Source organism: Neodiprion fabricii, chromosome 5 (genome assembly GCF_021155785.1).
Source record: "Neodiprion fabricii isolate iyNeoFabr1 chromosome 5, iyNeoFabr1.1, whole genome shotgun sequence".
In the NCBI taxonomy this organism is placed as follows: Eukaryota; Metazoa; Arthropoda; class Insecta; order Hymenoptera; family Diprionidae; genus Neodiprion; species Neodiprion fabricii.
In genome coordinates this window covers 7,223,375-7,251,098 of record NC_060243.1, presented here as the reverse complement: position 1 = coordinate 7,251,098, position 27,724 = coordinate 7,223,375, and the positions used below count along the sequence as shown (strand labels likewise).

At 44.3% G+C, this 27,724-nt stretch overlaps 1 protein-coding gene and 2 non-coding genes across 3 annotated transcripts in view; 1 reads left to right on the top strand and 2 right to left on the bottom strand.

Annotated features, from left to right (window-relative positions):
• LOC124183196 (protein cortex-like) overlaps window positions 1-27,724 on the bottom strand; it is a 235,715-nt gene that overhangs the window by 87,643 nt on the left and 120,348 nt on the right. Inside the window, exons 10-11 of the mRNA XM_046571360.1 lie at window positions 26,953-27,047; window positions 6,448-6,638 (exon numbers count right to left, since the gene is read on the bottom strand). Of these exons, the coding sequence (XP_046427316.1) occupies window positions 6,568-6,638; window positions 26,953-27,047 (166 nt within the window). The 3' untranslated portion in view covers window positions 6,448-6,567. The remainder of the gene's footprint in view (window positions 1-6,447; window positions 6,639-26,952; window positions 27,048-27,724) is intronic.
• Trnav-aac lies at window positions 22,249-22,321 on the bottom strand. Its single transcript has one exon. It is a non-coding gene; the product is annotated as a tRNA-Val (tRNA).
• Window positions 22,656-22,728, top strand: Trnav-aac. Its single transcript has one exon. It is a non-coding gene; the product is annotated as a tRNA-Val (tRNA).

Here is a 27,724-nt window from a genome sequence, read left to right as displayed (position 1 = left end):
TGGCGTAGGTGCTGAGTTCAAGGTGAAAGAAATTGGCCAGGATCGATACCAAGTCGAAGGGGGAAAGGAGAGCGGTGAAAACTTCCTCCCATGGGAAAACCTGATGCTCGAGGTCGCCGGGATCTCCCCTGGAGCCGGGCGTCTCGCTCTGGGTAAACCGGTGCTCAAACCACCCCGAGCACTTCTGACTCCGGCCGATTCAGCCCCGGTCCAGGAGAAATTGACGACAAAGAAGGAGAATAAAGGAAAGAAGAAGGGAAAGGAGAAAAAATAAAGGACGGCCCAAACTGCGCGGTTCGAACTCTCGTCATCGGCCACCTTGTCCTACTGATCTCTCTCTCTCTCTCTATCTGCTCTCTCCTCTCCCCCGCTCTCTCTCCCTCTCTCTCTCTCTCTCCATCCTCTCCAGCACTCTCCTCGTTCCGCTCGCGAGACCGCGGTCGTGTCCTACGAAGACAAATCTCCGGGGTTGGCGAACAGGTTTACGCGTTTACGTAAACCCGACGCGATTCCTGCAGACCCCCTGATCCTCGCCCCCCCTACCTCAGGGTCCCCGGTTCTTACGGAGCGCTGCGTCGTGTTCGACGTGCTTTCCAACTCCTCGTACGTCTTCGCCTGAATCAATTCCCTGTAAATCATAATAAACGGGGCCCACCGGTAAGCGCGGACCACAACGTTGTTTTTCTTTTCTTCCTCTTTTATTCCTCCTTTCGTAGTTACTTTACCCCGGCCGTCATTTCCGTTGCGTGAGAACACGGATGTACTCTGAGCGTCGCCACACCTTCGGACCGATTACTCAACACGGTTGCAGGATAGTGGAAGAGGCTCTATTGGCTAATTATCATACGATGTGAAGAGGTAAAAATCCATTGCATACCGCGCAGCTTTTACTCATCGTAAAAGTTTAACATTTCGCAAACAACAGCAGATGTTGCGGTAGCCGTATTAGGTTCACGAGCTATTTACCATGGGTTTATTATACTTGTAGACCGGCAACACTTAACTGCAGAAATTTTATTTTTCCAACAGTAATTACAACGCCGGTGCAAAAATCATCCTGTATTTCATTGAGGCTGTGCCACCCGGTGTTTCACGAGAACGCAATTGTATATTAACCGACTTTACGCTGCTGTAAGAAACAACTTCCGATACAAGTGCGAATGGAAGACACGCGCATACTTGGCTATGGACGAGTGGCTAATATTTAAACACAGGGATCAGATATTATTACTCGGGAACGTAGCTGCGTACCTACGCCAACGATGCAAAACCCATTACCGTTTTTAGCCGAACGATTAAAATAATGAACGAGAAAGGACGGATGCTTCCGGAGTGAAAACGAAGGCTAAGAAGAACACCATCACCGTCTTCTCATCAAACGATGCGGACAACTCTTAAGGTAAGAACAAACTTTCAGAATCCACTTATATTTAGTGCGTGGCGACGTTGGAATTATACTTCTCACCGTTTTTGTAACATCCTACGTTTACGATTTCACAAAATTCAATCCACCGCGTCCAAATATAATAACCCTGTAAAAACCCGCCAAGATGCATGTTTCCCGTCCGCCTCCTAACGACGTCAAGTTCTCGATAAATATCACGATTTCACCAATCGTTTCACGCAATTCACATGTCGTTCCTCAACCCGATACGTATGCTTCGTGTAACATCAACTCGACGCCGTTCACGAATGTGCATCGAGGATGATGTGTCGGTATACGCGAACATGCAGGCTTGCTCGCGTGCTCACGGATCGTAAGATTTCCGGTCGCGAGGTGGGGCTGGACCACGGGATGAATTTACGGCCTTGGTCTCCCACTTGCTCCCTCAGTTCCCCGGCCGGGAACAGTCGCACAATTTACCCGGGTGCTTGGGGGGATCTCTGACTGTGGTTGGACTTTCGTCAGGGTCAGGATCGGGACGTCGCAGGTAAGATACGTATGAGAGATTGTTTAAGATATGAGGAACGAGGCTGGTGGCGATGCGGCGCGTGTGAGTGGTCAGGCAGTAGAACGGTGAAAGAGGAACGACGTGGTAAAAACGATCGTAAACACCGGATCGCGGTGGTAGAAATCACGTATTGGAGATGACCGATTGTAACGGCTTGTTTTTAGATACTTACAGCGTTAGATTCCTTTGTCGTCCTGTAATAGCGGGTTGCGCGTGGCCTGGAAAAACTCTCGAGGAAAGTATCCGGCGCACGTATCCCGCACGAGCAATTATCTGCTTAGCCTTATAATATTACGTCTACGTTCGACGTTGTGAAAAAGCGTACTTCGCCACACAAACTTTACGACGCTGCCGTCGCGAAACTTCTTGGCAAACTTATATTTTATGAAATACCCATTCACCGAGTACTAAATACACTATAAACCCCGTGTCGATTATCAGTAAACTCTTAAATGCCTTCGCAAACTACGCTGAAAGTATTACATATCGGACGCTTGTCTTTCATAACCTTTGTCTACTACCCGATATTCTCGTTTACTCTCTCTCTCTCTCTCTCTGACTTCGTACACGGTGATAAAATATACTCGAGAATTCTCACCTTCGTTTGACGGAAGCGACAGCAACTTTCCTCGAATCGACGGGTTAACACCAGAGCTTTTCACATGTCTTTACACGCTAAGTTGGTAATTTTTCTATTAGAAGAGGCACTCGCTCTTCAACGATGAATGTACCCTCGTCAAATTTTTTACGCGTTACACCTAAACGGGGTTCGATCACCGAAGCGATATAACGTAACTACCCATTCGGTCGGTTTTCATTCCATTCCGATGTCGGTTTAGAAATACCGAAGAAGGAGCCACTGCCCTGGTACTTAATTAATGTGTTTTACAGGCAACCCTGTATTAGCGAACGATCACCTGGCCTGGCGGAGTGACCGCGGCTGGTGATTCCTCGGGAAGATATTGACCCGGTGAATAGTGCGATAAATAAGCTTCATTAGAAATAATCAGGGGGTAGGTACGCCACAATGCTATCTAAATGACCCCTTCAATTCATTACGGACACTTCCTCGTCTCGATTCAATCAGCTGACCGCAAGAATGAAATCGCGTTCATTCGACTCTGCGCAGCCGAGCGAGCGAAATACGGAGCTTAGATTATCGCGGGCGAACGCAGCAGCGGCCGTTTTTCCCGCAGGACTCCCGGACGATAAAGAGAATCGCGAATGCATCCAGAGATATTAATTGCCTCCTTCGTCTCTCCACAGACTCGTTGAATTTATCACTTTCGTTCGATAAGCCGATCCTGCAAGCTTTGACGCTGCTGCAGATATAGTTATGTATAACATTAATAATTTCATACCGCGTTCATTTGCAAACAATCAATTACCGCGGCTTCCAGGGTAGTCCGACGATCTGCCAATCGATGAATCGATCGCTCCGAACCGCTTGTCAATTCAGTGATGAATGGAAGACGTCAGTGACTTAGAACTGTAAAGAGCTGCCAATCTTCCTCCTCTCCTTCGTCCTTCGCATTCACCTCACTTAAAGATACGTTTATGCATCACCTTTGACTGTTCGATTTTAGCTAAGTGCACCGGCATTCACACACACACACATACACACACTCACACCATCATACAATGAGGTCCGTCAACCCCGTGGACTAGGCGACTGATGTCGATGATCGGTATTAAGTTATGCCTCTACCGTAAAGATATTTGTTTCGATCACAAATTCCGTCGATTTATTTATTTTCCAATCGCGGCACGTATCGCTCTGTGTCAGCCAGACGTATTGAATTATTTTTGTTATTGTATTATACGGTGTTTGTCCGCAGTTACGGCCGGTTTACAGAAGCAAGAACGTATCGAATCATTAATAACAATATGGCAATGCCCACAACGATTTGAACATGCTTCCATTTAAATGATCCACCGGATGATCATTGCTCGATGCAACATCGATCAAACTTATCTGTTATACGACTGACAATCTAATGACCCACCTAACGAGGATTCTTCGTACGAACGGTTCCCTTCCAATTGGACATAATATATTCCGCTTGTTCGTTGCCAAGCCGAACCTCTCATGTTCGATGCCGTTGATCGACTCTAGATTGACATCTTCATGGATAATTATTTCCCGAATCCCTCCAAGGATCACAATTTTCGAGATTCGCTTTACACCAATACCACCCTTCAACCGACAACTGTACATATTCACTCGCTACAACCGTGGGCTTAGTTACCGAACTTATAAACGTCGAATTTTCATCGACGTACACAATGTCCAAGGGCGCTGTGAACTCTTTCACAATGTAACACCGATCCTTCGTCATTGAGGCTGGATTGGTCCCGCACTGCTTCCGGCACCGTAAAATTTCTAATAGTGGATCCATTGTTGGCAGATCCACCATGCCGATAAATATTTCCATTCAATGCCACACAGCTGAACCCGAAGCCTGTAAGCTCGAATTCAATTAATCGACTTGGTTATTAGTGAACCAGTCACCCGCGGTGATCCGACTGGGAATGATAAATCTGTTGTTTAATTAGTATCGCAATTAATGCGGGACTCTATGTGTACCTTGCCTTACCCTGTGCGCTGGTCGACTTTGTACCTATGCATGCAGGTATTGCATACTCACTCCCTTCAGATAGCATCCGTGCCGGGGTCGCACGGCTTAAAAGTCACAACCGATGTTGTGCTCCGTGGTTCTGCGATAATGCACTCCTTCTACGGCATATAATAGTATGGCTATAATAACGATTTACTTGCGTAAAAATTCACGCCGCTTGAAATTAATTTCTTGGTTAACGAATCGGACGATTCTTCCCTCCACCGAGAACTGCCTCTTTCCGCGTCTACGTCAGACCTCCAAATAAGAGCCCGAAATCAAAGTTCCGGTGTCGATTCATTTTCTCGTCAGCGGTTGTGACTTGGATGAAATTAAATCCGGGATCTGTGTTTTCAAATCACACGAAACATTAAGAAATCCTATAGAATTCCAATTAATCGTCGTAACCTTTGCGGATCCGATATCAACAAGTGGTACGCTCCTCGTTTGAAACAAAATTGCAGTATGATTTACATCTGCATTCCAACAGCATTGCCGAACGAAAAGAAGCCTCATCGTGAAAAGCTCCGAAACGAAAGCTTCGGTATTGCGAAAAGGGTCTTGGACTCGCCGCGGTTGTTTCAGCTACGTATAACTCGGGGCAAGTGGACCGTCGGTGAGCACTATGGGTCGCCGGTTTGCGCTGGCGACTCGGTTGACGGTAGCTAATTAATGTCCTGTCGTTTTCCAGGTTCTTGCCTCGGTAACACCGCGTGGCGATCCTCGGAAGGAACGACCGGCAACAGAAGCTGAAGCAGGAGCAGAAGCAGCGTGCGAGTCGGCTGCACGGGCTCATGTAATAGAGCTGATTACGGACCAATTGATGGTCACCTTTCCTACGTTAATTGCAATTACGAAATTAGTAGGGCGTGTTGTGCACATGCGTACGCTGTCATTACCGTCTCCCGCCTCTGTTCCAGGCGACGCCGGGGGCCGCAAAGCCGCCTTACCGCGACTGATAAGAACCCAAGTGCGCCACTCAGGGTGGCTTAATGGCAGACTTAAGTGGGCACACAGGATACCGCCAATCCATGCGTCGGGTTGATTTTTAGTAGAAAAATGATTGGGTTCGTAATCCCGTTCATGTGTGATACTGGCCATGAATAATTCATGTTTAGGTACTTGGCAAGGATAAGACAACGAACCTTGAGTGATCAGAAAAGCTTTAAACTGCGCTGAAACTGCGGTACAAATTCAGTATAAAATTTGAACTCAAGATCCTGCATGAGATCGGAAGATGATTTGATCGGTAATCAGTTGAAGATTCTGTTTCTTAAAATTAGATTAAATTAAATATAATATGCTTCGACCAAACAACCCGTGCAGTTCAACGTACCAAATTGAGTTTATACGCCTGATTCATCATACACACTTTTTATCCCCATTCGACGGTGATTTTCTCAACAAAAAATCACCCCTGTCATTTTTCCGGTTTATAGAGGACTGGAGGTTGGAACCATTACGAATAGCTAGCTAATGGTGAGTGTGCGGAGGTGAACTCGGGCCGTGATTGGTGGTGCAGCCTAGAATTACGCTACTCATCGATGCATATAGGGAAATTACGAAGATCGCTTAGTGCCTGGAGGGTATGAAAGACTTTTCGCTTTCCTATGTGCCCAGGCGCCGTCGGCGTGGCTGCGAAACAGTGCATAAACCCAGCCGACGAGGAACTTTGAGAAATATATTTAGAACCCGCTAAGCATGAGATCGCGGAAAATGAGACCTTCCAGCGCTCCTCGATTTCTCGCTTCTTCACCGCGCGTCTCATGGTCCGATAATAATGGGACCACGCTCGGCTGGGTCCTGATTATTATCGGTCAAGATCAAGGCCGACTAGTTACCGCCGAGCTACCGTTAAATCAGATTCCGGTACCTACCTCCGTATCAGAACCGCCGAGCGACGATCCAATTTCCAGCCTTCCTTATCATTTAATTAAAGTCGCCTGCATTGCACCTCTCGGATCATCCGTCAGAACAATATTCACCGTTCAATCCGATTAGCTCCTTAATTCCCGCACGCTGTGCTCCGTCCCGGTGCCGTGTCTCCCAACAGCTCGCTGCCTCAAAGCTATGAAACAAAAAACAGATAATCAGAAATTCGGTTCCACCATACGTTGTACAGACGCGATGTCCCGATCCCAATGAATATGCAGGCATGCCTCTCCCTGCCCGGTGATCGCAAATTGTAACAGATTTGAGCCAGATTGCATACTTCCGAACCATAAATCGAGATTTCGCACCGGATACGAATAGCGTCGAAGAATATGGAGGACTGGGACTTAGGCCCGAGCCGCACGGCTAGATGGTGGCTCCGCAGAGCGCGAGGGAATAGCAAAGCGAGCCGAGGCTAGCTTTACCGCGTGTTCACCGTTTACCATGATTTACTCGGATCTCCTGGCATCTCAAAGCGACCGCCTCTGCTCCACTTGGGGAAGGCTACACGTTAACCTGTGTGAAGCGTCCGCCATTTGCATTTCACATTGTTATACCTGAACGAATGGTTATCCTGTCAATGCGGGTAATATATCGATAAAACTGTTATTCCTCGACCGTATGAGCCATGCACGCGTAGCGTAGTCTCTCTTTCTCTCTCTCTCTCTCTCTCTCTCTCTCTCTCCGTGAGGCCGATACTCGAAGATTTCACCCGGGGGCTGATGGAGGCGTAATCTCTTTTCTCTTCACTTCAATAGTTAGCAGATCGAAATTGCGCCGCGTCTTGTCTCTCACACCTCGATTTACACCGCCGCGTATGGTTTACGACACATCTAAATAACGATGAGAGAAAAATCCCACCGCCGCTGCCGCCGCGCTCGAGTATTATACACGAGAGCAAAACTTATGTAACGAAGTAGAAGAGGAAGAGGAAGAGGAAGAGGAAGAGGAAGAGGATCGGGATGACGGTGCATGAATGGTGAAAAAAAGGAACGTCCTATACCTACCAGCTCAATCGCTCGGAGCACACGTAACGAGACTTTTCAACCATCGAGATCAGCCGGGGCATTCGTCACGGAAGTTTACATTCGGACGCGGTCGATATATACTCGAGCGGATATGTCGGGGATTTTATAGTTGTCCAAGAGGCATGCAATAATTCAGACGTAATGAGGGACAGCCTTGCGCGCGCCGAGCGCCATCGGCATCGCATCAATATGGCTCAGCAGCGTTTAGTGGCCCATTATCCTTCACCTTGTACCTTTTGCACGCCCTTCGCGATCGCGGGTGACCTGAAACGCAACGCGGCTTGGCGCCAACGGTACCGAGTCGCTGTTTTTTTTTTTTTTTTTTTTTTTTTTATCAATAATTCCCTCCTTTCTCAACCCATATTTCACTCCTCGAGGGCACTTAGCCGTTCCAATTCCTGCCTAGGCTCCCGGCTGCTCGTCACCGGTACGCGGTGCTCGAACCCGGACCCTACATACACGCCATATCCCTGCCCCCAACTCATTCTATTCTAATGTTTAACCCCATATCGGTAAAACCGCACCGGCAGACGTTATATCGCTGACCACTTATCCGCTCTTCGGTTTACCAAACAATCGTTTCAATTACCTCCGGTAAGATCTACGAGATAATTCTACCTCGTTTCATATTGAGGATGCATCCCGTGTACAGTCCGAAGTAAAATCTACCGATACGGGAAAACAAAAATCGTACTTAAAAAGCCCGAAATTTATAGCTCGACTTAATTTTTATATCATATTTAATTCCATATTGGAGAAAGATTCGTTTCAACCAACCTCAGTTTGTGTGCTTTTCATACCTTGTAGATATTTATTGATTCACGTTTTCATTAAACCGTATAAATATTTCCCTGTGGACATTTTACAGACTATAAAAAATTATTGAATCATACACCAAATTTTTTCATACAGGAGGCCACATCTGCGAATTTTCGCCAACTAAAACATCACCATTTGCCATAGTACGTAAATATCAGTAAAACGAGGTGATACTCCGTTTCGAAATACATTATCCGCGTGAGTAGCATGCTGGAGAAGAGAAGGAAGAAAATAGCGCGGATACCGACGCATCGGAAGCTGAGTCGACGCTTTCGTCCCGGGCGATATCGATCGCTCCTTTCGTCCAAATTAACTGCGCCCAAAGTGCTGGCCTCGGTTAATTGTAGTACGGAATGAGACAGGCATCCGTAATCGGCGCCTCGGCATTTTGATTGCATTCGTGAAATACCTCGGCAGGATAAAACGGCGAGAATAACGACGCAGGTGAATCGAACGGACGAATGCGAGCAGTGACCAACTTTTTCCGATCTGTGTTTTACGCCCGTTCGATGATGAATCGAAAGAGAGGAAGAAAATGCGTTTCCTTTTTGTTTCTCCGTTATTTTTGACATCGGTTGCATTAACAGGCACGACGTGTCCTGCGGCAGGATAAAAGATACGGCACGCAGCGACAGTCTTAAATCATTGATTATGCATCTGGCCTACAGCTTTTGCAATACGCATGTTTTCCTCCGTTTTATCTTGTTTCATCGCCTCTCCGTGTCTCCCTCTCGCCTGCTCCTTTCTTCTTCCCTTCTTCCTCTTATTCTCTTCTATCTGTTTTTTACCATGCTATAGAATCACGCTATTGAGATGCCCGTGGTAACGGATCGCCCCATACACGCCTTGGACCTTTCCCTTGGGTCTTCGGTTTCTGCATGGCCTCGCTTACTGATTTTCTCATACCGGGAACACGCAACTGCGGAAGCTATCGATCCTGATAGTTTGTTAACACCTTGCTAAGCCTGACGTAACAAATCCCCCCTAGCAAATACTCGAACCGATTCAACGATTAGAAGATCATTTTTTTCCCACTTCTTCGCACTTTTATTCAACAACCTCTGCAGGTTACTGTAAACGGAGTGGTATACCTAATCAGACGCAGTGATTGACGATATAAAGCCTGCATGAAAGTTGAAGGACTTATTTTTTCATGCTCCGAATAGCTTCAGAGTTCAGACAGAAAACAGCGAGACTTGACAAGACGGAGAAACTTCCTCGACATCCTTTCGGATGGCACTGTAGAGGCTGAAACATGGAGACGAGCGAGGGAACATGGACGAGAAATGAAACAAGCCGACTGAATATAGTTGAGAGACGATGAAATCCCTGTGCCTTGTAACAAAGACCGTTTGCAAGTGTCTCCGCAATATCCTGGATGCCCTTGTAATTATTCCGGATTACATTTTTCCCCCGTGGTCCGGAGTACCGGTGGAGAGTTGGCGATCTCGCGTGTCACCGAGACTTCCTGGACACGTTCCCCCGTATACGGTAAGCGGGCATTCTGCCCCCTCCCGGAGAGTCCCTGCAGCTCTCTCGGCTGGTGGCAACGCGATGGTCTCGAAGGCGCAGGTGTGGCGGTCCGGACCACAAAGAGTTTGCCTTTCCGTAGATGGCTCAAGCTCCGTTTGCCCGACGTCCGGGACACGGGACGCGGTCCCGAAGCATTTGCCTGCCAAGCACGAGCCTCCTCCTGTCCCAAGGAGCGCTTCCAGGCCACCTGGAAGCCGGGCAGCGTCCTTTAAGGGCACTGGGAGCCAGATGTCCCGTCGTTCCATGACCCCCGAAAGGTCGGCCGAATGGATCAGAGCCCGTGCCGGTCAATTTCCGGCGGACAAGTGCCGCGGCGCAGCTTGACACCGACCAGAAACCAGACGGCGGCGGAGTGTCCAAGGTGACGCGTTTAATGCCGTCTTCGAGCGGACTGTCTGAGCGCGAGTGCCGGAGAGCTGGCTGCACTATTCAAATGTAATGACCGTTTATAGGAAATAATGGGAAAGCCGTAGCTCGCATTTATCAGCCGGACGCATCCCCCGCGTACCCACCATCGTCCATTCATTCATACCAACGAACCGCGCGGAGGAGAGCCGAAGAAGAGGAGGACGATGCGGAATAATTGACTCGGGTGTCCGGGAACCAGGTGCCACCCGGCTTCGTCCTGCGGGCGAGTCCCGCGCGACGTCGATTCTCCCCGAGCTGTTGTAAAAATCCGCGAAAGTCGGTGTTGCAGGTGTGGAAACCTCGACGATCGCTGCAGGTCGTTATCCGGGAATCGGACTGCGTGGGTATAATTCCCGGCGTTGGGTTTACAGAGACAACTTCAGATCATCCACCTGGCCGTTTGCAGGCTCCTTGGATACGCTTAAGCAGGTTAGAAACTCTCTGAAGTCCGCGCTGCGGTTGCATCTGCTCCGATATGCGATATCGGACGAACCGCATCTCGACGGCCTTTTCTATCCTCCTAGTTCCCCCCGAAACACAATCTCCATTTACGTCTCATTCGCCCGGATATCTAGCCGAGATTCACCCATTATTTATCTCCACTCCGTATCACGTGGCCAAGCGGCTTGACCCGTATCAACTGGAACCCCTGTCGCACCCACGCGAACACCTTTTGCGACGATTTTTAACCAGTTTCAGGTTATGCCAAGAATTCACGACGCAGCTGTGCTGCACGCGGCTTCCGCACCTCACCTCACCTCGCCAGGTTTTTCCCGCAAGGGCAGTCCATTACCTTTCTTGCTCACCGTCTTCCGGTTTTCGCGCGTTTGTAACGGACGTCCACCTACCCGACTTGGTCGATTGACGAATTAAGAAACTGGAAGGATCAGGAGAGCGTAAACGCACTCGGAAATCTACTGAAGAATTTCTCTTTGGGATACCTTCTCCAGAAGTTTCAGAAAATCATGACGCTGAGACAAGGGAACAAATCAACTCGTTTTCTTGTCGTTACCATTTTGAAATGGATCTCGGTTGGTATACTCCCCTCCGAAACGTTTCGTTGCACGTTTGACCTCAAGGATGATTGAACCCTCATCAAGATGGGACTAACCAGGACCAAATAACCGGATCAATCGTCCCCTGAATCAAAGGCGACACGAAGAAAGATTTCCAAGATAGCGACGTAGGCGCAACGTGATATCTTTCCGTGCGAGGCGTTCGTGTTTTAATTGCAGGTGCGGGCGATCTGCGAACGTATTCACATATTACAGGCGAGACATGTATGCGAAGGTGTAGTTGATCCGCCTACCGAGCTGTCAGAAATAAGACAACCGCAGAGCTTTCTCGTCCGGTGTACCGCACGCGTATAAATGTACGGACGTGTACGACTCGGTTGGTGTATTTACGAGCGGTTGCGGACAATACCCGACGATGGCCACCGTTCCGTGACCCAAATAGCTGCCAAACGTTGGAGAGATATCAGTTTGCGCAGGTACATAAGTGCCCCATTAGAGCTTGTGTCGGTGGGTACACGTGTTTCCCGTACACAAGGGCAAATGTTAACGACACTTTTGATCTGCTGCTGTGCAGTACTCAGCTGGTAGGTAGGTAGATACGCACCAACACGTACACATGTACATACGTATAGGTATAATATGAATCGCGTTACAAACGCGTGCATATATATTAGGTATGGCAATTAATTATTGCACGCGGATAGTCGGATCGGATAGGCAGCGTGATGTCGTGTGCGGAATTGTTATAATTATAATATAAGCTACCGGCATGTTAACCACCCGTAAAATGCAATGTTAACGGTCGACGCGTTTCTTGGTATACCAGCTCATACACACAGGTGTATGATAGACCGTTTCTATCAATAGACTGGCTGGCTCTGCCCTGCTACTTTACGGATTCAATTCCTGCTCCCAATCTGATCGAACTGAAACAAGGATGTGGTCTACCGGCTATTGATCGAGCTACGATTCAAACTTGTTGTCAAGTTCGCAACAGAGAGACCAAACGGTTTGCTAAACTAGACAACGCTTGGAGTGCTTTGGAGACTTTTAACCGGAAATTAACAAGCAAGGACCTTGCTTTAACCCTTGTTTCAAGTTTTTTCGCGCAATGTTTTAATGAAGTATAATTCCGAGTACGTGAGGATGAATACGGCCACAGGGAGGACAGCAATACCGGTGACTCCTCTCTTTGCGCGAAGGAAAAAGAGAGGAATGCGAACGGACCAACAAGATGAATATGATATTACGTGAGGTGGACTGGACTCGGGATTAAAACCGGAAAAGGAGATCTAGAGGTGTGAGATTTTTCAGCGTGTGTCCAACAGCCTCTACGACGTAATTCTGAGTTATTTTAACGACGTTGTGAATCGATGAGGCCGATTCGCAAGATGAATCTGCCCGGCAACCACCGCTAGAAACGATATTTCCAGTTTCCTGCACTATTCACGACGCGTTGCCAGAAAAGGATGAAAAAGGGAAATTATAATCCGCGGATAAACGCCGCAGTCCGCTAGAGGTGAAAAAATTTGAGGATACGGCTTGTATACGCAGGGATGAAATTTTTCCCCAATCGTAAGACCGCGCTGTTTCTTATTTGCAAGTTTCTTGGTTAACGATCTTAAGAGGATCGATGAAGCCGATTGGCAAGATGAATTCTGGGCACAAAATGACCGCGCGAGAACCGATATTTCCAGTTGCCTCTCTCTCTCTCTCTCTCTCTCTCGCTCTACTCTTTACTGTCCGCAGAACGGATTCCTTCGCATGATCTATGCCCCTTTTAACAGCCTCCTCCACGGTTCACTGCGGCAACGCCAACACTTTGCGACAATATACGACAACATACGTCATTAAACGTGGCCCAAGCATGAAATATATTGTACATATCACGACCGTGTGCGCGATCGGTTCGGCTAATGCACACCTACGGCTTCGCCGATGCCTCCGGGCATGGATGCGGATAGAGGCGTGTCACGGTCGAGTCCTGTTTTCAATTTTAATACTAGGTGTACGTACTCGCACATCGAACACCTTCGTCCATCCGTGAGCGGGAGCCGCGGCTTTGTCAACGCCGCTGAATATCCCTCCTGGGCACGGTCTTTGACAGGTGTGCTTTGCGGCTTCCACCACTGTGCTCCGAACAACCAGCGCCGAACGAGAAAAGGTTCCGAGTAACACACTCTCGACTCGTGGCCGACTTATTGCCGGCGGAAAATCGAGTCGACTGATCGAAAATGACTACGCGTCATCCGTACCTTCAAAAATGTCATCGGGGTTGTCAACTTGTGATCAATTGAATACGATTCGATGGTAGATGCCAAGGATATTCGTCGACACGTGGTCGGTCCCTGACTTTTGGCTCGTCAACCGTGATTGCCCCGTTTCAGGCCAATATTCCGCACGACTTGGTCGAGATCCCGCCAACGCCAAGTCAAATATTCCATCCGTCGATATTGCACCCGCATCCCTGATCGCATAAGTTTCGTTGTAGTTATGGCTAAGCAACGAAGCGAACACTGTTACCAAAACTCTCTTCGCCCGTTTGGTACCTGGTATGAGAATGGAAGTAAAAATTTGTTCAGTTTGAAAGGAATATTGTTTATACACCGTTAAGTATGACCAGTGACCGGGACTACTTGACGATATTTTCCAGGGGAGGATCGCACGAGGCGGATCGAGGTGCACGAACGGCAGTTAATTATATCCTGAGAGCTGAGAATCGAGAATGGGACAGGGTGGTATTACCCGGACGTTATGGAGCGGAGTTCTCGGTTATAGAGTAGCAGCTCTAAGTGCGTCCCCGTCGTTCGCTAACGACCTCGGGATAGTTCCTCCCCGTGGTACGGTTATCCTGGTTCATCCCGGTTATTAAGACCTTAGAGCAGAAATATACCGTCCGACGAAATAATTGCCCTTCGTTCCCTCGCGCGCGGCTTGTGCGCCGCGATATTCACGTCCCTCTGTAATACACACGTTTTCAAGCCTCAAATAGTACAATCTGTAGATACCGAGCTCGGCGAGCCGGCGATACGCCAGCATCGACGGTTATTTATCGCTCCGCTATTTCAAATTGAGGGTGCTTCACTTCGCCGCTTAGGTGGCTATTGCTCCCATATACCCACTCTCTTAGGATCACGATCGCGGCTGGGCCCTCTTAAATCGATCCTCTCGATTATGATGCATGGTCTTGCACACCGCGTGCACTCCTGAGTCTCGAAGGTCGAGTTCCGACTTGAATCTTGGACGCCACCCTTTTTGTTACTCGACTTGGCACCCCGCTGTTTAAATGCGTCTTATTTTGTCGAATGCCTGTTTTTTTTTAATTTTTACAAGATATTCCAAACAACATTTCGTTCCGAATGATCATCTGATTTATCACAGATTGAGAAGATGAGTGCGTCAATGATACAGAAGTAAGAAGAATAACGTTGAACGGTGTTGTTACGAAGCTGGAAACGGTGGAATATAAACTTGGTTAACAAGTTTATTCCCTATGGTAAATTGAAGACAGGCTATTTACAGTACCACGTTTTCTCAGTCTGTTTTATTTAACTGTAATAATATATATGTACGTCTATTTCGTTCTGAATATAAGTTATGGCAATCGTTGAGTGAAAATGCGTTAAATATTAAAAGTCCGGTGCGTATGTATGTATGTAAATAATTATGCGTGACAAGTACAATTTTTCATACACCTAAACTCGTTTTATTTCGTGAAAAAAATATTACGCTCCAGATCTGAACATTTGTCACAACGATCCTTGATACAAAATTCCATGAACAATCTCTCGCTTGTTTGAGTTTTTTCTGAACGCTTTTTTTCAACCTCATTTTAATTTCATCCCGTCGGTCTCGCAGACAAGACTCGTAAATAAAAATCATCGTTGTTGCTTTTGTCTCATAGATTTGACGATCCTGCGTTGATTATAAACATAACAGCCACGCCTCAAATTGGCGCATATCATTCGCGTGCGTATGCCTGATTAATTAATCGTCCAGAACGGTGTGAGAGACGCTGTTAAACAGTGCGAATTAACAACCAACCGATCGATAAACGACGCGCGCGTTGTGCATGCGTGAGAATAAAAAAACAATCAGTTATTTCCACGCGGACTGGGCGAGCAGGTGGGGGTGAAAAAAGTAAAAACAAAATCGATAAATAAAACGATTAACGGAGTAAATTGGCGATTTGTAGATACGTCGGAGTAGATAACTCCCCGGTAACCGAGTATAAATATACTAACGCTGCACCCCAAACACACACTGCGAATCTACCATACATGTATATTGTATATGCTATCCTACAAAGCAATGCACGAGCTGCAAAGTGAAAGGCTCCTTCAGGCTGCAGTGGCTGGATAGAAGGAGTATAAAGACCAAGAAAGGAATGGTTTATCGAGTTAGAATTTCTGGATCTTAATTAGCCTCGCTTCGAAGAATTATGTTCACCCACAACTCGGAGGTATCACCCAACGGACGAATCATCCCCGCAATTTGCAGACTCCGTGCGATGAGTTGAAATCACGTGAAAAACGAAACTGGGCAGATCCAACTTTCCGTTAATGAAATTCAAGAAATTTCGGGATAGTCTTAGGGTTTTTATTCGTAATCAGTTGTAACGATGTTTAGGCAATTTGTTTCAGTGGATAAATTGACTGAGCGAAAAAATAATAACAACGGAGTTTGAAAAATTGAACTCGAGGTAATTGAGCTGAATTTTATCAAGAGAAACTCTTCCGAACAATTTAATATGAGTAGAAAAATTACAATCAACCTGCGAGCTTCGTCACTGATCATTTGAAAATAAATGTTATTTGTGAATTGACATAATTCGAATCGCCTGACGACGAGACGAGTATTTTAAGTTGAACTTAAGGTCTTCGTAAAAAAGCTGTATAAAAAATTATCATAAATTGTAATTAATAGAGTAACGTTTCATTGCACAACGTGTTAATGTTGTTCCTAATTTATTCCAGGTAATAGACCTCTAGAATACCCAGTCAAGACCTAAATCAGCTCAGACCGATTTAAATAGTACAACAAATGCGATATTTTCGAATGAAAACAGTTTTCGAAATCATGAATGAATAACTGTAAATAATTATCATTAATCGAATTTGCCGTATTTTATTTTATATCTTTCTCTTCTACGTACGGCGGAGAGATTCTCTCGATAAAATTCATCTCGACGAACTTGAGTTGAACTTTCTAAATTTAAAGCAAGACGGAATTCCTACAATCACCGAAAGACGAGAAACTTCCGAATTTTTTGTTTAGCGATGCAGCTGATTAGGAGATGCTGCAGGTCCGAAGACGACGAGAGTAGGTTTATATAGCAATTTGTGTGGGTTAGGATCGGTGGCTTGAATAGGACCGCCCGGGGCAAGACGATCATCGCGATGGCCGATTCTTCGGGTGGTCAAATCCCACACAATCACGTTGTGACATGGAAGCGGAACAGGCGGAGGGCGAGGGTCGTCTAAATCCCGGTGCCGGAATCGTTGAAATAAAGAAGGCGATTAAGCGGTCTAATTTATCGCTTTATTATCGCTGATTAATTGACTTATCGGTATAATTGGCCCGGCTGGATCGGCGAATCGAAACGTCCGCAGGAACAGAGACGCGCGCGGACGTCGACGAGTTTGCTTCTTTTCTCAGCGTCCCGATCCTGCGGTATTTTATCAACACCGAACATGAACTCGTGTCGTAGATTATGCCGGCAACCACGCACGCGCGAGAGATCTATATTAGGCAATACTTGTTAGCCTTGCGGGCAACTGGTTACGAAAAGCGGCAGCGTTTTACTGTTTTAATTACTGTCGAAGAGGATTGAGAAGACGTAGAAGACAGAATTTTTTCACCGCCAACCGAGGAGAGGAAAATAGTGCTTCTCGTTTTCTATGCTTCGAGAGTTTGTAATTAGTGCGGTTAATCAGGACCCCCGCGGCGAGAAGATATCCAGCGGCACATCCAGGACGTCGATGCAGCTTGATTGAAACGTGCGGACCGCGGTGATTTCTGCATTCGTGGCGCCAGCGGAAACGGCTGACCGCCTTTCATCGATCCCGGCATATCTTTTACTCATCGACCAAAACCGACGTACGATCGTAACCGGAAAATCGGCATGCTGCTGCGGCCGTTGCACTTGACGATTCCCGCACTCCGTGGTAATAAGGTATACATGTATTTACAGAGATTTTAACGCCTCCGGTGATGAACGGTTATACGTATAATGACATGTGATGCGGTGGTTAGCAGTTGGATATTACACCTAGATTAACGGGTGAAAATGCGATATGTAAAGCGCGGTAAATACATCGACGGTAATTTACCCTATATTCAGCTAGATTTTATCACTGCTAATCAGTGTTATTCTCAATCCGGCAATACGCGATACCTTCGCAAGTCCCGCGGGTATAATATGCATGTCCTTTGAACACACTTCGACGCCGTGCCGGAGTCGATTCGGATCAATGGAAATTTTAGAGCAGAAAGTACCGGTAAGATTATAATTCATTTCAGCATTGTATATACAGGACAGCGCGTGTCTTTGTTAATTTAAACTACCTGAGTCTAAAAAAAATCGGGTCTATGACGCCATCTGGCATTTTGATATCTTGTTGCATAACCTGTATAGTTTTAAAAATCAACCTCTCAGGAACTGTCTCAACAAAATTTCAAGCAAAAACATGTAATAATCTATATTTCATAATAATTTTTGACGCTGGAGTATAAACGACCCCGGTGTGTCAAGTACGTGATTCCACACAAGTGTATCTAACAAGTGCTAAGGATACAAAGACTTATGCGCCAAAAATACGAATTTTGTGATAAAAAGGCGTACAATCATTTTTTTTTTTTTGTTTATTTTGCGGTATTTGCTACAGAAGCACTCAAAACGTATATCTATAATAAAATTAGCTGAAAAAATAAATAAAGGTAAAAGGCCTTATGTTTGGTGGATACGCCCTTTCGGCACTAGATTATATTTTTATCTATCAGATTTATAAATGGTACAGGGCTACATATTTCAAAGTTTCTCAATGTACCCTCATGTCTTTCGCGAAAATACAAAGGGGGAAAAAATACGCCCCTTTACCTTTACGCGTGATGAAATGTCGCACAACGGCGCATACGTCTTGAACCATTAGATACGGGACAGATGTGTAATTGTCTTGGCAAATTGCAAGCGGTATAACATTTCGCAAGCATCATCCGCGCCGACGCGCGTCATGCTCACCTGACGCAACTTCTCGAGTCTATTCTCACATTCTATTATAAGCCCTGGACAATTTTGATCGCTTATCAGAAAATTTTCTAATCTATCCGTCCGACACGGCTGCCGCTTCAGCCTCGAGGCAAAAGGCTATACGTATTATATTGTCGAGGAGATATTAGAGATGGGATCGATACGCGGCGCTCTTGGCTTTTAGGCGAGTGCCTTCCGGACTCTACGATCTATCCAGCCTCTGGGTTGGCGCATGCCGTTAATGGCTGCCAAGTAATTATTGTCTTAAGCCAGGTGGTCCGACATTGCCTTATTATACTTGTGCCATAACACGACCGAGTTGAAGAGGCCCAATCGAAACTTTGGACAAAGGATACGTCGATGTCCGGCTGCCTCTGGATACTCTTCCGTTCTGACTAAAGCCGTCGGCGTCTTTTCTTCTTCTTCTACTTCCATGATCGTTGGACAAATACAATTAATGTGAAAGATGATTCTCGGGCTCAGTGTGATGAGCAAAGTTTCGTTCTTGGATATAAAGGTCAAAGCACGGAAACAAAATTTGTACTTTATACGATAACCGACAAAGGTTAAGACTCGTGCAACATTTAGTACATCATGATCAATGGTATCCTTTTTTGTAACATAATATTGTATCTATCATTGAACAGGTTTCGACAAACAATCGTTCTGAGCAGATCCCCCACTCCGACCGAAACTTTAACAAATAAATTCTGTTTCCATACTTCAACCTTCGTATCCAAGAACGCAAATTCGCTAAACAAAAATTACGGTGAACGGATTGATCGTCGTCGTAATTCAGTGACCCAGAGAATGCGATTCTTCAGCGTCTCGCAAAGGAATGTTCCTTATTCTATACCGAGGAACAAATGATACCTACCATAGTTTGCAGCGACATCCAGTCCCTACGTTCTTCGACATCCGCGCACAGGCAGCCTTGCGCTTTTCTTAATTGAGAAACGGCGGGTAATTACTGTTCCGAGTGACAGGTAGTTGGGTAATGGCGGTGCGGACGAGGAAGAAGCTGGACTGAAGAAGTATCGGCCCTAACTCCTCCGGATGGATTCATAAACATGCCAATTGGCACGGACTGCACGGTTCTAGGCTTGTATTTCTCGCCGGTCACAGGAGAATAGAATTACTTTTTCAATCCTCGCGGTTCTCATTCCCGCGTAACGTCGCTCTACCAGGTACATATAAACGGTACCTTATACCCGGTCCATTCGCACCGTAGATGGAACATTTAAGTTTTACTCGGTTAATTAACAGCTCTGCAGGTTTCGACCGAACGAATGCTACTTAACCCGCCGCTAGGCGTTCGTTAGGACGATGCCGGATCGTTTGCGGGCTATCACTTTAATGCCGCCCGCGGTCTGAATTAACATCCGCCGTAGCGAATGCAATGCGGTCAACTTCGCATTGTCATTTCAGAAACTCTAGCCTACATCTAAACACACACGTACGCATTGGCTGATTGCCGGTGAGTTGGAACTCGGATAAATTAATCCGTCCCACGGAATTCACTCGATGAGGTACAAGCGTGTGCTTCGAAGAGAGAGAGAGCAAAAAGGAATGAAAGAAAAGAAAGAAGGAAAATTATTGCAAAGATCCGATGAAACGGAACAAAAATTCCGCGTGTGCATCGGGGGGTTCAATTTATACCTCGTTTACACATTCCGATAAACTCACACATGTATATCGTATGTATGAAGTTTGCGGCAACCAGTCCAACTGCAATTAATCATCTCTATCAATTGCCGGATCGTGCAATTACTCGCATGCCGTTTACGTACATGTACATCTTCCGATAGATTATATACCATGATTTTTCATTTCCCGGCACGTTTGCACCTCATCCTTCTGGTATTTCGTCTATTTTCTTCAACGTTTTTATTTTTTTTCTTTTTTTTCTTTTCTTTCTCTTCTCTTTAATCGTGGCTGAAGGTGACATCGGTAGCATCGCCTAGCATCTTGCGCAGTGGCGGAAGTTGTTGAATTACGCCGTTATCCGTGCGCATGAATATTTTACACACATGCATAGGTATGCGTGTGTATATGTCGACTCGCATCTAGGCGCGAGAGCAAGTGAACCTAGTCCTATAGCACGGATATAACGTATGTATAACGCACGGTAAGTATAAATGAAATTAACGATGCTCTTTCTATTAAGCATCCGTAACATCCTCGGCGTCCTGCCTGAATAACTTCCCGGCTAAGAAACCGTGGAGATGACGCGCTCACGTACTACGATATATTCCCTACGCGCGTGTATTTTCGATCTCGTATAAAATATTCGCGCCTGCATACAACCGACGCATAACTTCCACTCCGAAGCCTGCGGCAGGTTGTCGGTTTTTCGAATCGTTAACTCGTTTAACGCCGATTTCGCGCTACGCAAACGCATCGAGAAAACCCGTAACTCGAGTTTAAGACTTGATTGATTTATGGAAATAAAATGTGGAGTAAATTCGATGTTCCCTTGAATATTTTTGAATTTGCAAAGTTCCGAAAGAGCCGAATTCCGAATGTTTTCACGTGGAATTTGAAGTAAACTACGCTGTGCGAGTACAGTTTAGTATTCGGAATTCTACTCTATCGAGGCTTGATTTTTCGAAATTTCGCAATATAGGAACTTTAATTTTCTTAACTTGAATTTTTGCAATCTTGCATTTCGAAACTTTGAGCCGTTGGATTTCCGACCGTTCGAAACTTTGTTGTTTCGTCAAAGTTTCATTTCTATACTTCAAGTTTCGCCACAAAATAATTCGGAATTAGTCGCTCTCGGAACTTCAAACCCACGCGAATAATCTCAAGTTTTCAACGAATTTTCTAAATCAATAACGATGAGAAAAGAAAAAAAAAAAACAATGCCTCAAGATAATTCGTTCGAATCAAAACGTTTATCCCATAAAACTTCATTCTACTCTATTGACCTATACTCAAGTACGTTTCGGCTACTGTATGCAATACAAATTACCCATTGTATGCACAGCCAGCTGCGTGTATGTAAATGATAATAATATCGCACAAGCGGAGGCTTTTATCACAGGCAATTAGAGGATCAATCCGAGGTGTAGATAATTGCGGAAGGTACGCGTATACATGCGAAGATAGATTCCTTAGCAGAGTCTGAAAACCCCCATCAGACAGGAGGAGTAAGATACATGGAGGGCCGGTAGCACCGGGCCACTATCGGTCGGCATTCATCAACAGGACAGCTACAGCTGAACTACACCGCTCGATCTCTTCGCCTCTCTCCTTCCCCCTCGCCCTCCATCTCTCTTTTGCGATTCTGCGTTGCGTAGATACATACATACATTTAAATATACGCGGATACGCGAATAAACACTGAGAGATATTATTACAAGTGGGTATTAATGAGGAGGAAGACGGAATAAGTTTTATACTTGATACCCTTCAATTTTTTAACGATCCTTTGTCGCGCTTTTTTCATCCCTCGTATAACAATAACGGTGCGGACAAATATTTTTATGGATTCACGATTTTCGCGCTGTTTCACAATTTTCTTCTGTCAATTATGAGAATGAAAAGTAGTTGGATTTAATGCGGCGATTGGTATTTTGAACTGTCATCTTTTCTTGGTTTTCATTTTTATTCATGTTTTCAATATCTTCGGTGTAAATCGTACGACTTGAAAAATTGTGCAAGAGATAAAAAAAATGGTAAAAAAACTAATGTTTCCGCCCGGGATCGAACCGGGGACCTTCCGCGTGTTAGGCGGATGTGATAACCACTACACCACGGAAACACCTTGAAGAATGTAGAACGCAATGCTATAACTAACTTCAAACAGTATATGATAAAGACGGTTTAAAATGATTGAAAACAAACTAGACGAATTACCTTCTTAACGTCGAATCAAAAATTATCGAATTTGTTATTGTACGTACATGAACGCAGTGATTGATGCAGGAAAATTTGTAATTAAAAAAAAAGAATTTATTAGGCTCGTTGTAAACATTTTTTACCCCGATAACTAATTCGGAATATAAAGCGATATAGAAATAATCCTAGAATATCTAATAATGGCTTCAGCCTCTCTCGGACGCTGTTGGGAATTGGATCGTGACTCATACAAAAATGTTTCCGTGGTGTAGTGGTTATCACATCCGCCTAACACGCGGAAGGTCCCCGGTTCGATCCCGGGCGGAAACATTAATTTTTCAAATTTTTTTCAAGCAGGCTGTTTTTTCGTTCTCTTTTAATTTGTGAGAATGCGCTTCTTGGTTAAAAATAAATTATGGTGAAATGTATCAAAAATGTCGCATCGGTATAAAATTAGATAAACTATCTTCATTTCAGGGCGTAGAGTATAAACTTAAAAAAATGTTTAAACAACGATACGTGAGTGATAAACATACCGCGTAAGAGCGAACTCGGAGTTAATTCACTCAATTAGAATCAAAAATGTTGGAGAATTTAATACGCGATATTTTGGATAATGCTGAACCGCGCTTGAAATAGTGTCCTAAAATCGAAAAGGCGATTTTTTAAGGATATTTCACGAAAAGACATTTCAATTTATTAATATGAAAATTTATATACGTATTTGGATAACGTTGAACTTCATTCTGATATTTTTTATTTGTGTAAATAATGATTTTTAAAGCTGCTGTAGACGATCTCTAGGAGTAAGTATAAAAAAGCCGTCTTACGGTGAGCTAGATATCTCTGGACTACATAATGTGAAATGAGAAAACAAAAAAGATTTAGTTAATATAAGGTATATTATTTAGTCTTTGATCGAAGGAATAAATAAAGTATTAATTTTCAACAAAACAGCAGCTTCTCAAGAAGAAAAATCGATTTCCATACAAATTTTCGTCTTAGTTTGTTTACGAAGTGGAAAATATTTATCGGCGAGAAAAAACCTTCGATCAAGGAGTGAAAGATATATTCATAGATCTTATGTATTAGAGACTGATCGGTTCAGCCGTTTCCGAGAAATCTTGCTCAACGACTAGTTTTGAGAAAAAAGCGTTCAAAGTTTCGAAAGCATGTTCAAACGCTCCGAGGCGTCTTTGCAAATTTACGCCTAACTTCGAAAATATTTGTCGAATTAACATGAAATTTTCCGCAAATATATTTCAATACGTGTATGTACATTACGAAAATGAAATTCAAAAAAAAAAAAACGATTTTTGAAAAATCCAGACTAAATATAACCCCTTAATAATTCTGACACAAAGTTTCAGGTAACATACGGCGTATTTCGACCCAAGGAGCAATAAAGCGCTTATAATTATCAAGCATTGAGAAAAATTTCATTTGTTACAGTAACTAGAAAGATTCAGTAAAAAAACTGTTTGAATATTGTTGGGATTACGAAGAACGAGGTACGCGTAACCATTTCGCGCTATCGTCGATCCTTTTTTGCTAATTGCAACGCAAAATCAGTTTGTTCAGTTTACTCTGCTTTTTCAGTTAAACAAGGCTTCAACGTCAATTTATCGTTGCACCAGCATTAAATTTTCGCAACAGTTGCAAGAAAATCTAGCAAGAGCGATCGTAATGAGAAAGAATAGTAACGGATACTAGAGTTTCCGGTAACAGCTAGAAAACTAATTTTCATTTTCTACCTAGAAGTATATTTTTCGATTGTGGTAAAAAATGAAAATAGTTAAGGACCGAACGGTAACCGGAACTAAAAATTTCTCTCAGTGAGGATATCAAACCTCGATTGTGAGAGCAATCTCATGATTGTACAAAGCGCACGGATAATACAAATGATTGTAATTCTATATGCCGAGTCAAAGAACCATCGGAGAATGGTAGGAATGACTGTTTCACCGGATCCGAGATTAGAGCGGTGCGATAGGCGCTTTACAGCCGCTAAGCACTCGAACGTTTCAATATCGTTGACACATCGTAGAATCACAAGTAGAGAGAATTGAGAATCGCGTTTCAATATCGCCGCGGCATTGGGTGCAAATTCACGGAACACCGATCGCTCGTCTTGCAAAAAGACGACGGCGTCACAATTGACGTCTAAAAAATCCTCCGCGTAGTGATTTTTGACGGGAAATTAATGCGCAGGACTTGCCTGCCCGTCAAATTCATCTTATTAACTTCCCTTCGGTCAGCGCTGCGTTTCTGTAGCGATTTTATCGTAATTTTTTGTCATTCTTGTTCTCATCCTTGTTCATTTTATTTCTGTTATTTATTTTCACATTCAGTGTGCTTCTGTGCTCCAGGATTTTTTCAAACGAGTTAAAACCGACCATCATCCCGCGGGACGCATGACAGAGTGCATTGCGCTTACCACTCCATTATACGCGTTGTCATCTTAACGAAGATGAATTAATTCCGTATCGATCCCGCGGCCTCTCTTCGACAATCTCCGTCTATCTCTGCTGCGGGTTTTCATTTGTAGACTTGCGAGAAAAGTTGTGTCGAAAATCCCGACGATGTCCAACGATTACTTTTAAGAAAAATGAACTCTCTTTGTTTGCGAGAAAAAAAAAACAAAAAAACGAAAGAACATAAATTGAACTAATTGAGTGGATGTTGCGGGTTTGACGAAAATTCAAGACCAAGTATGAGCGCAAATAAAGTTTTTCCTCTTTTTCCGTAATCTTAATTTTTTTCCGCTTATAAATTTTGTGTAACAAGAATTATAAATGTATACTTTTCCCCCTCACCCCGCGATGTAGAAATACCGCGCCGCCTTGAAGATGCAGGAATTAAATCCGAGCCTTCGAGGCATCGATAATTTAAGAATCAATCATCGGTTAAGAGATCGACAACGGCAGATGAGGTGGAAACCGCCGGCGCCACAAAGCAAAACACAGTCGCCCGCCCCTCGTTCAACAAAATCCCCGATGTCACGCTCCGGAAGATCCGGAGATGCGATAATATTGTCCAAGATATTTATTTTTCACTTCGCGTTGATTAGGTCCTTTTTTCTTACACTCAACGAAGCGCAATATCTCCAAGATTAAAGATATCGTCACCGTTGTACGTCCCAGTTGATAAAGAATTTTTCTTTTCCTTGTCTTTTCTTGTCTTTTTTTTCTTACAGACTACCGAATATCACACAAATCTCGATTCGCAAAAATTATAATCGTTAACTTGACAATGATACGCGAGATAAAAAAGATAAGAGCTTGCGAATGATTGAAACACTTCCAAGATAATTTTTCTATTTGTTTTACAATTTTGTATCGGAATTGCGAATTTTACTTCTTAAGAAATAATCGGGAAAGAATAAAATAAATCGCGAATCCGATTCGAACGAAACGGATATAAATTCAAATCTTGACACTTGCGCAAGTACAGACGGTTGCATAAGTAAATCAGATAAACGAATCGGACGACGTGCAAGATAAATTCATACTGTAACCGAGATCTATAATCATGTATGGAAAAATTGTGCAACAATCGTAATGCAGGACTGTGACAATACTTTGTCGCACATTTACTCGACGATCGAACAGAGTAGCGTGTATACCTTATATCTGAAAGAAAACACACGCGATCTTCAATTACATCTAGGAATAATAAATTCTATTCGTAAATAGACGATAATTATCACTAGGCACGCGTTTCGCGATTGGACAGGTTGGATGTTGATGAAAATTATGAGTACAGACAGGTATAGTATTACAAGACAAGACGACTAGTCCGTTGAACCATAAGTAGGTACGGATATTATATACACGTATAGAAGTTTGCAGATACATAACGAAGGTAGACGGCAGTACAGTGCGAATAATAAGATGAAAACAAATGCGTAGAAGGAGGGGGAAGAAAAAAAAAAAAACAGAATCCACGACGCGGGATGAACGGTGGTTGGAAAAAGGCTGGGTAATATCGGCGTAATGCATCATCAGGTGGATATTAATAAATTGTACCTTATGCCCTGGGGGATGGTAGGGGGGTGAGGGGGAGGTAGCCGGGAGTGCGGCAGGCCGAGATATCGAAGATCGCGCGATCATATCTAATGATAATCAGCGGACGGTTTACGATTGCTCGCTAGTCATAAATACGAGATCCCGCATTCCGCCAATTAACGGGTCCAACCTGCGGTCGCCTTGGGATCAACGCGCACGCGAGAAGAAGGCGGGAAATTCAACGGCCAATGACCAATCGCCGTTCCGATAATCTCGCCGGCTTTGCCGGGTCAAAATTCTTCATACATTTTTTCAACTTTTCAACCTGCGTCGTACATCTCGAAGCGGCGTGTTGGCTCGAATCGCTCGTTTCTTCTTAACCTTACATGTCCTGACCACAAGGGTCCTCGATGTCGTCTTCGACGATCAACTATCGCGTTCTTTTAATGCGAATGCAACGCGTGTTCCAGTTTTATTTACAAGAAATAAGAACGTAGATTGTACGGAGTACTGTGAAATGAAAATTTCATTTCTCTCTTCTACTCACCGATTGTTGGTGACACGATCGAAACTACGGTAAGTCGTCGACTTGTGGTCGTGTTGAATATTCCATAAACAATGGCATTTTCTGTTTGACGCTTGCTGAAAAATTTACACATTTTACGCACACGAATCAGACTCCCAAAATGTCATGAAAAATAGTTAATTTCGAACGAGCGTTCTTCATTTTCATTCAACGCAGTATCGCGATATGTTGCTAAAGCCTTTTTCTAAGAATAAAATTTTGTTCTATAATTTTGAGAATATCGAATGATGGTGGACTATTACATACGCCTAAGAAAATAATAAGGTATATACACGCTTGCAGCTCTGAATTAAAGCTAACACGTAAAATACGTCAAGTTACAAAGTTTAGTAACGGGTGCCGAAAGTTGGGAAAGTAAAAAAGTAAAAAGAATAAATGACTTTTGAACACCAATCCATATGAAAAACTCGATCTTATGCGCATCAATAAATTATAACAGTTTGACGATTTCGGGGTATACAAGACAGATAAAATATTTAGGAAAAAAAAAACATAATAATAACACTGTATAATAATTCGATAAATACTAATGTCGCGAGACCTTTGAACGTTTAAAAACATACCTAAAAACAAAGTATAAAAAAAACATAAATGGTACACGAGAAATTAAGAATAAGAATGTACAGTGTGTGTATATATATTACTGGAAATTCGTGAACCCGCATAATTATCAGGGAATCGAAATGGAGAAGTTACGATTTGTTTATCGGCAAATTCGCCGTAGAGTAATAAA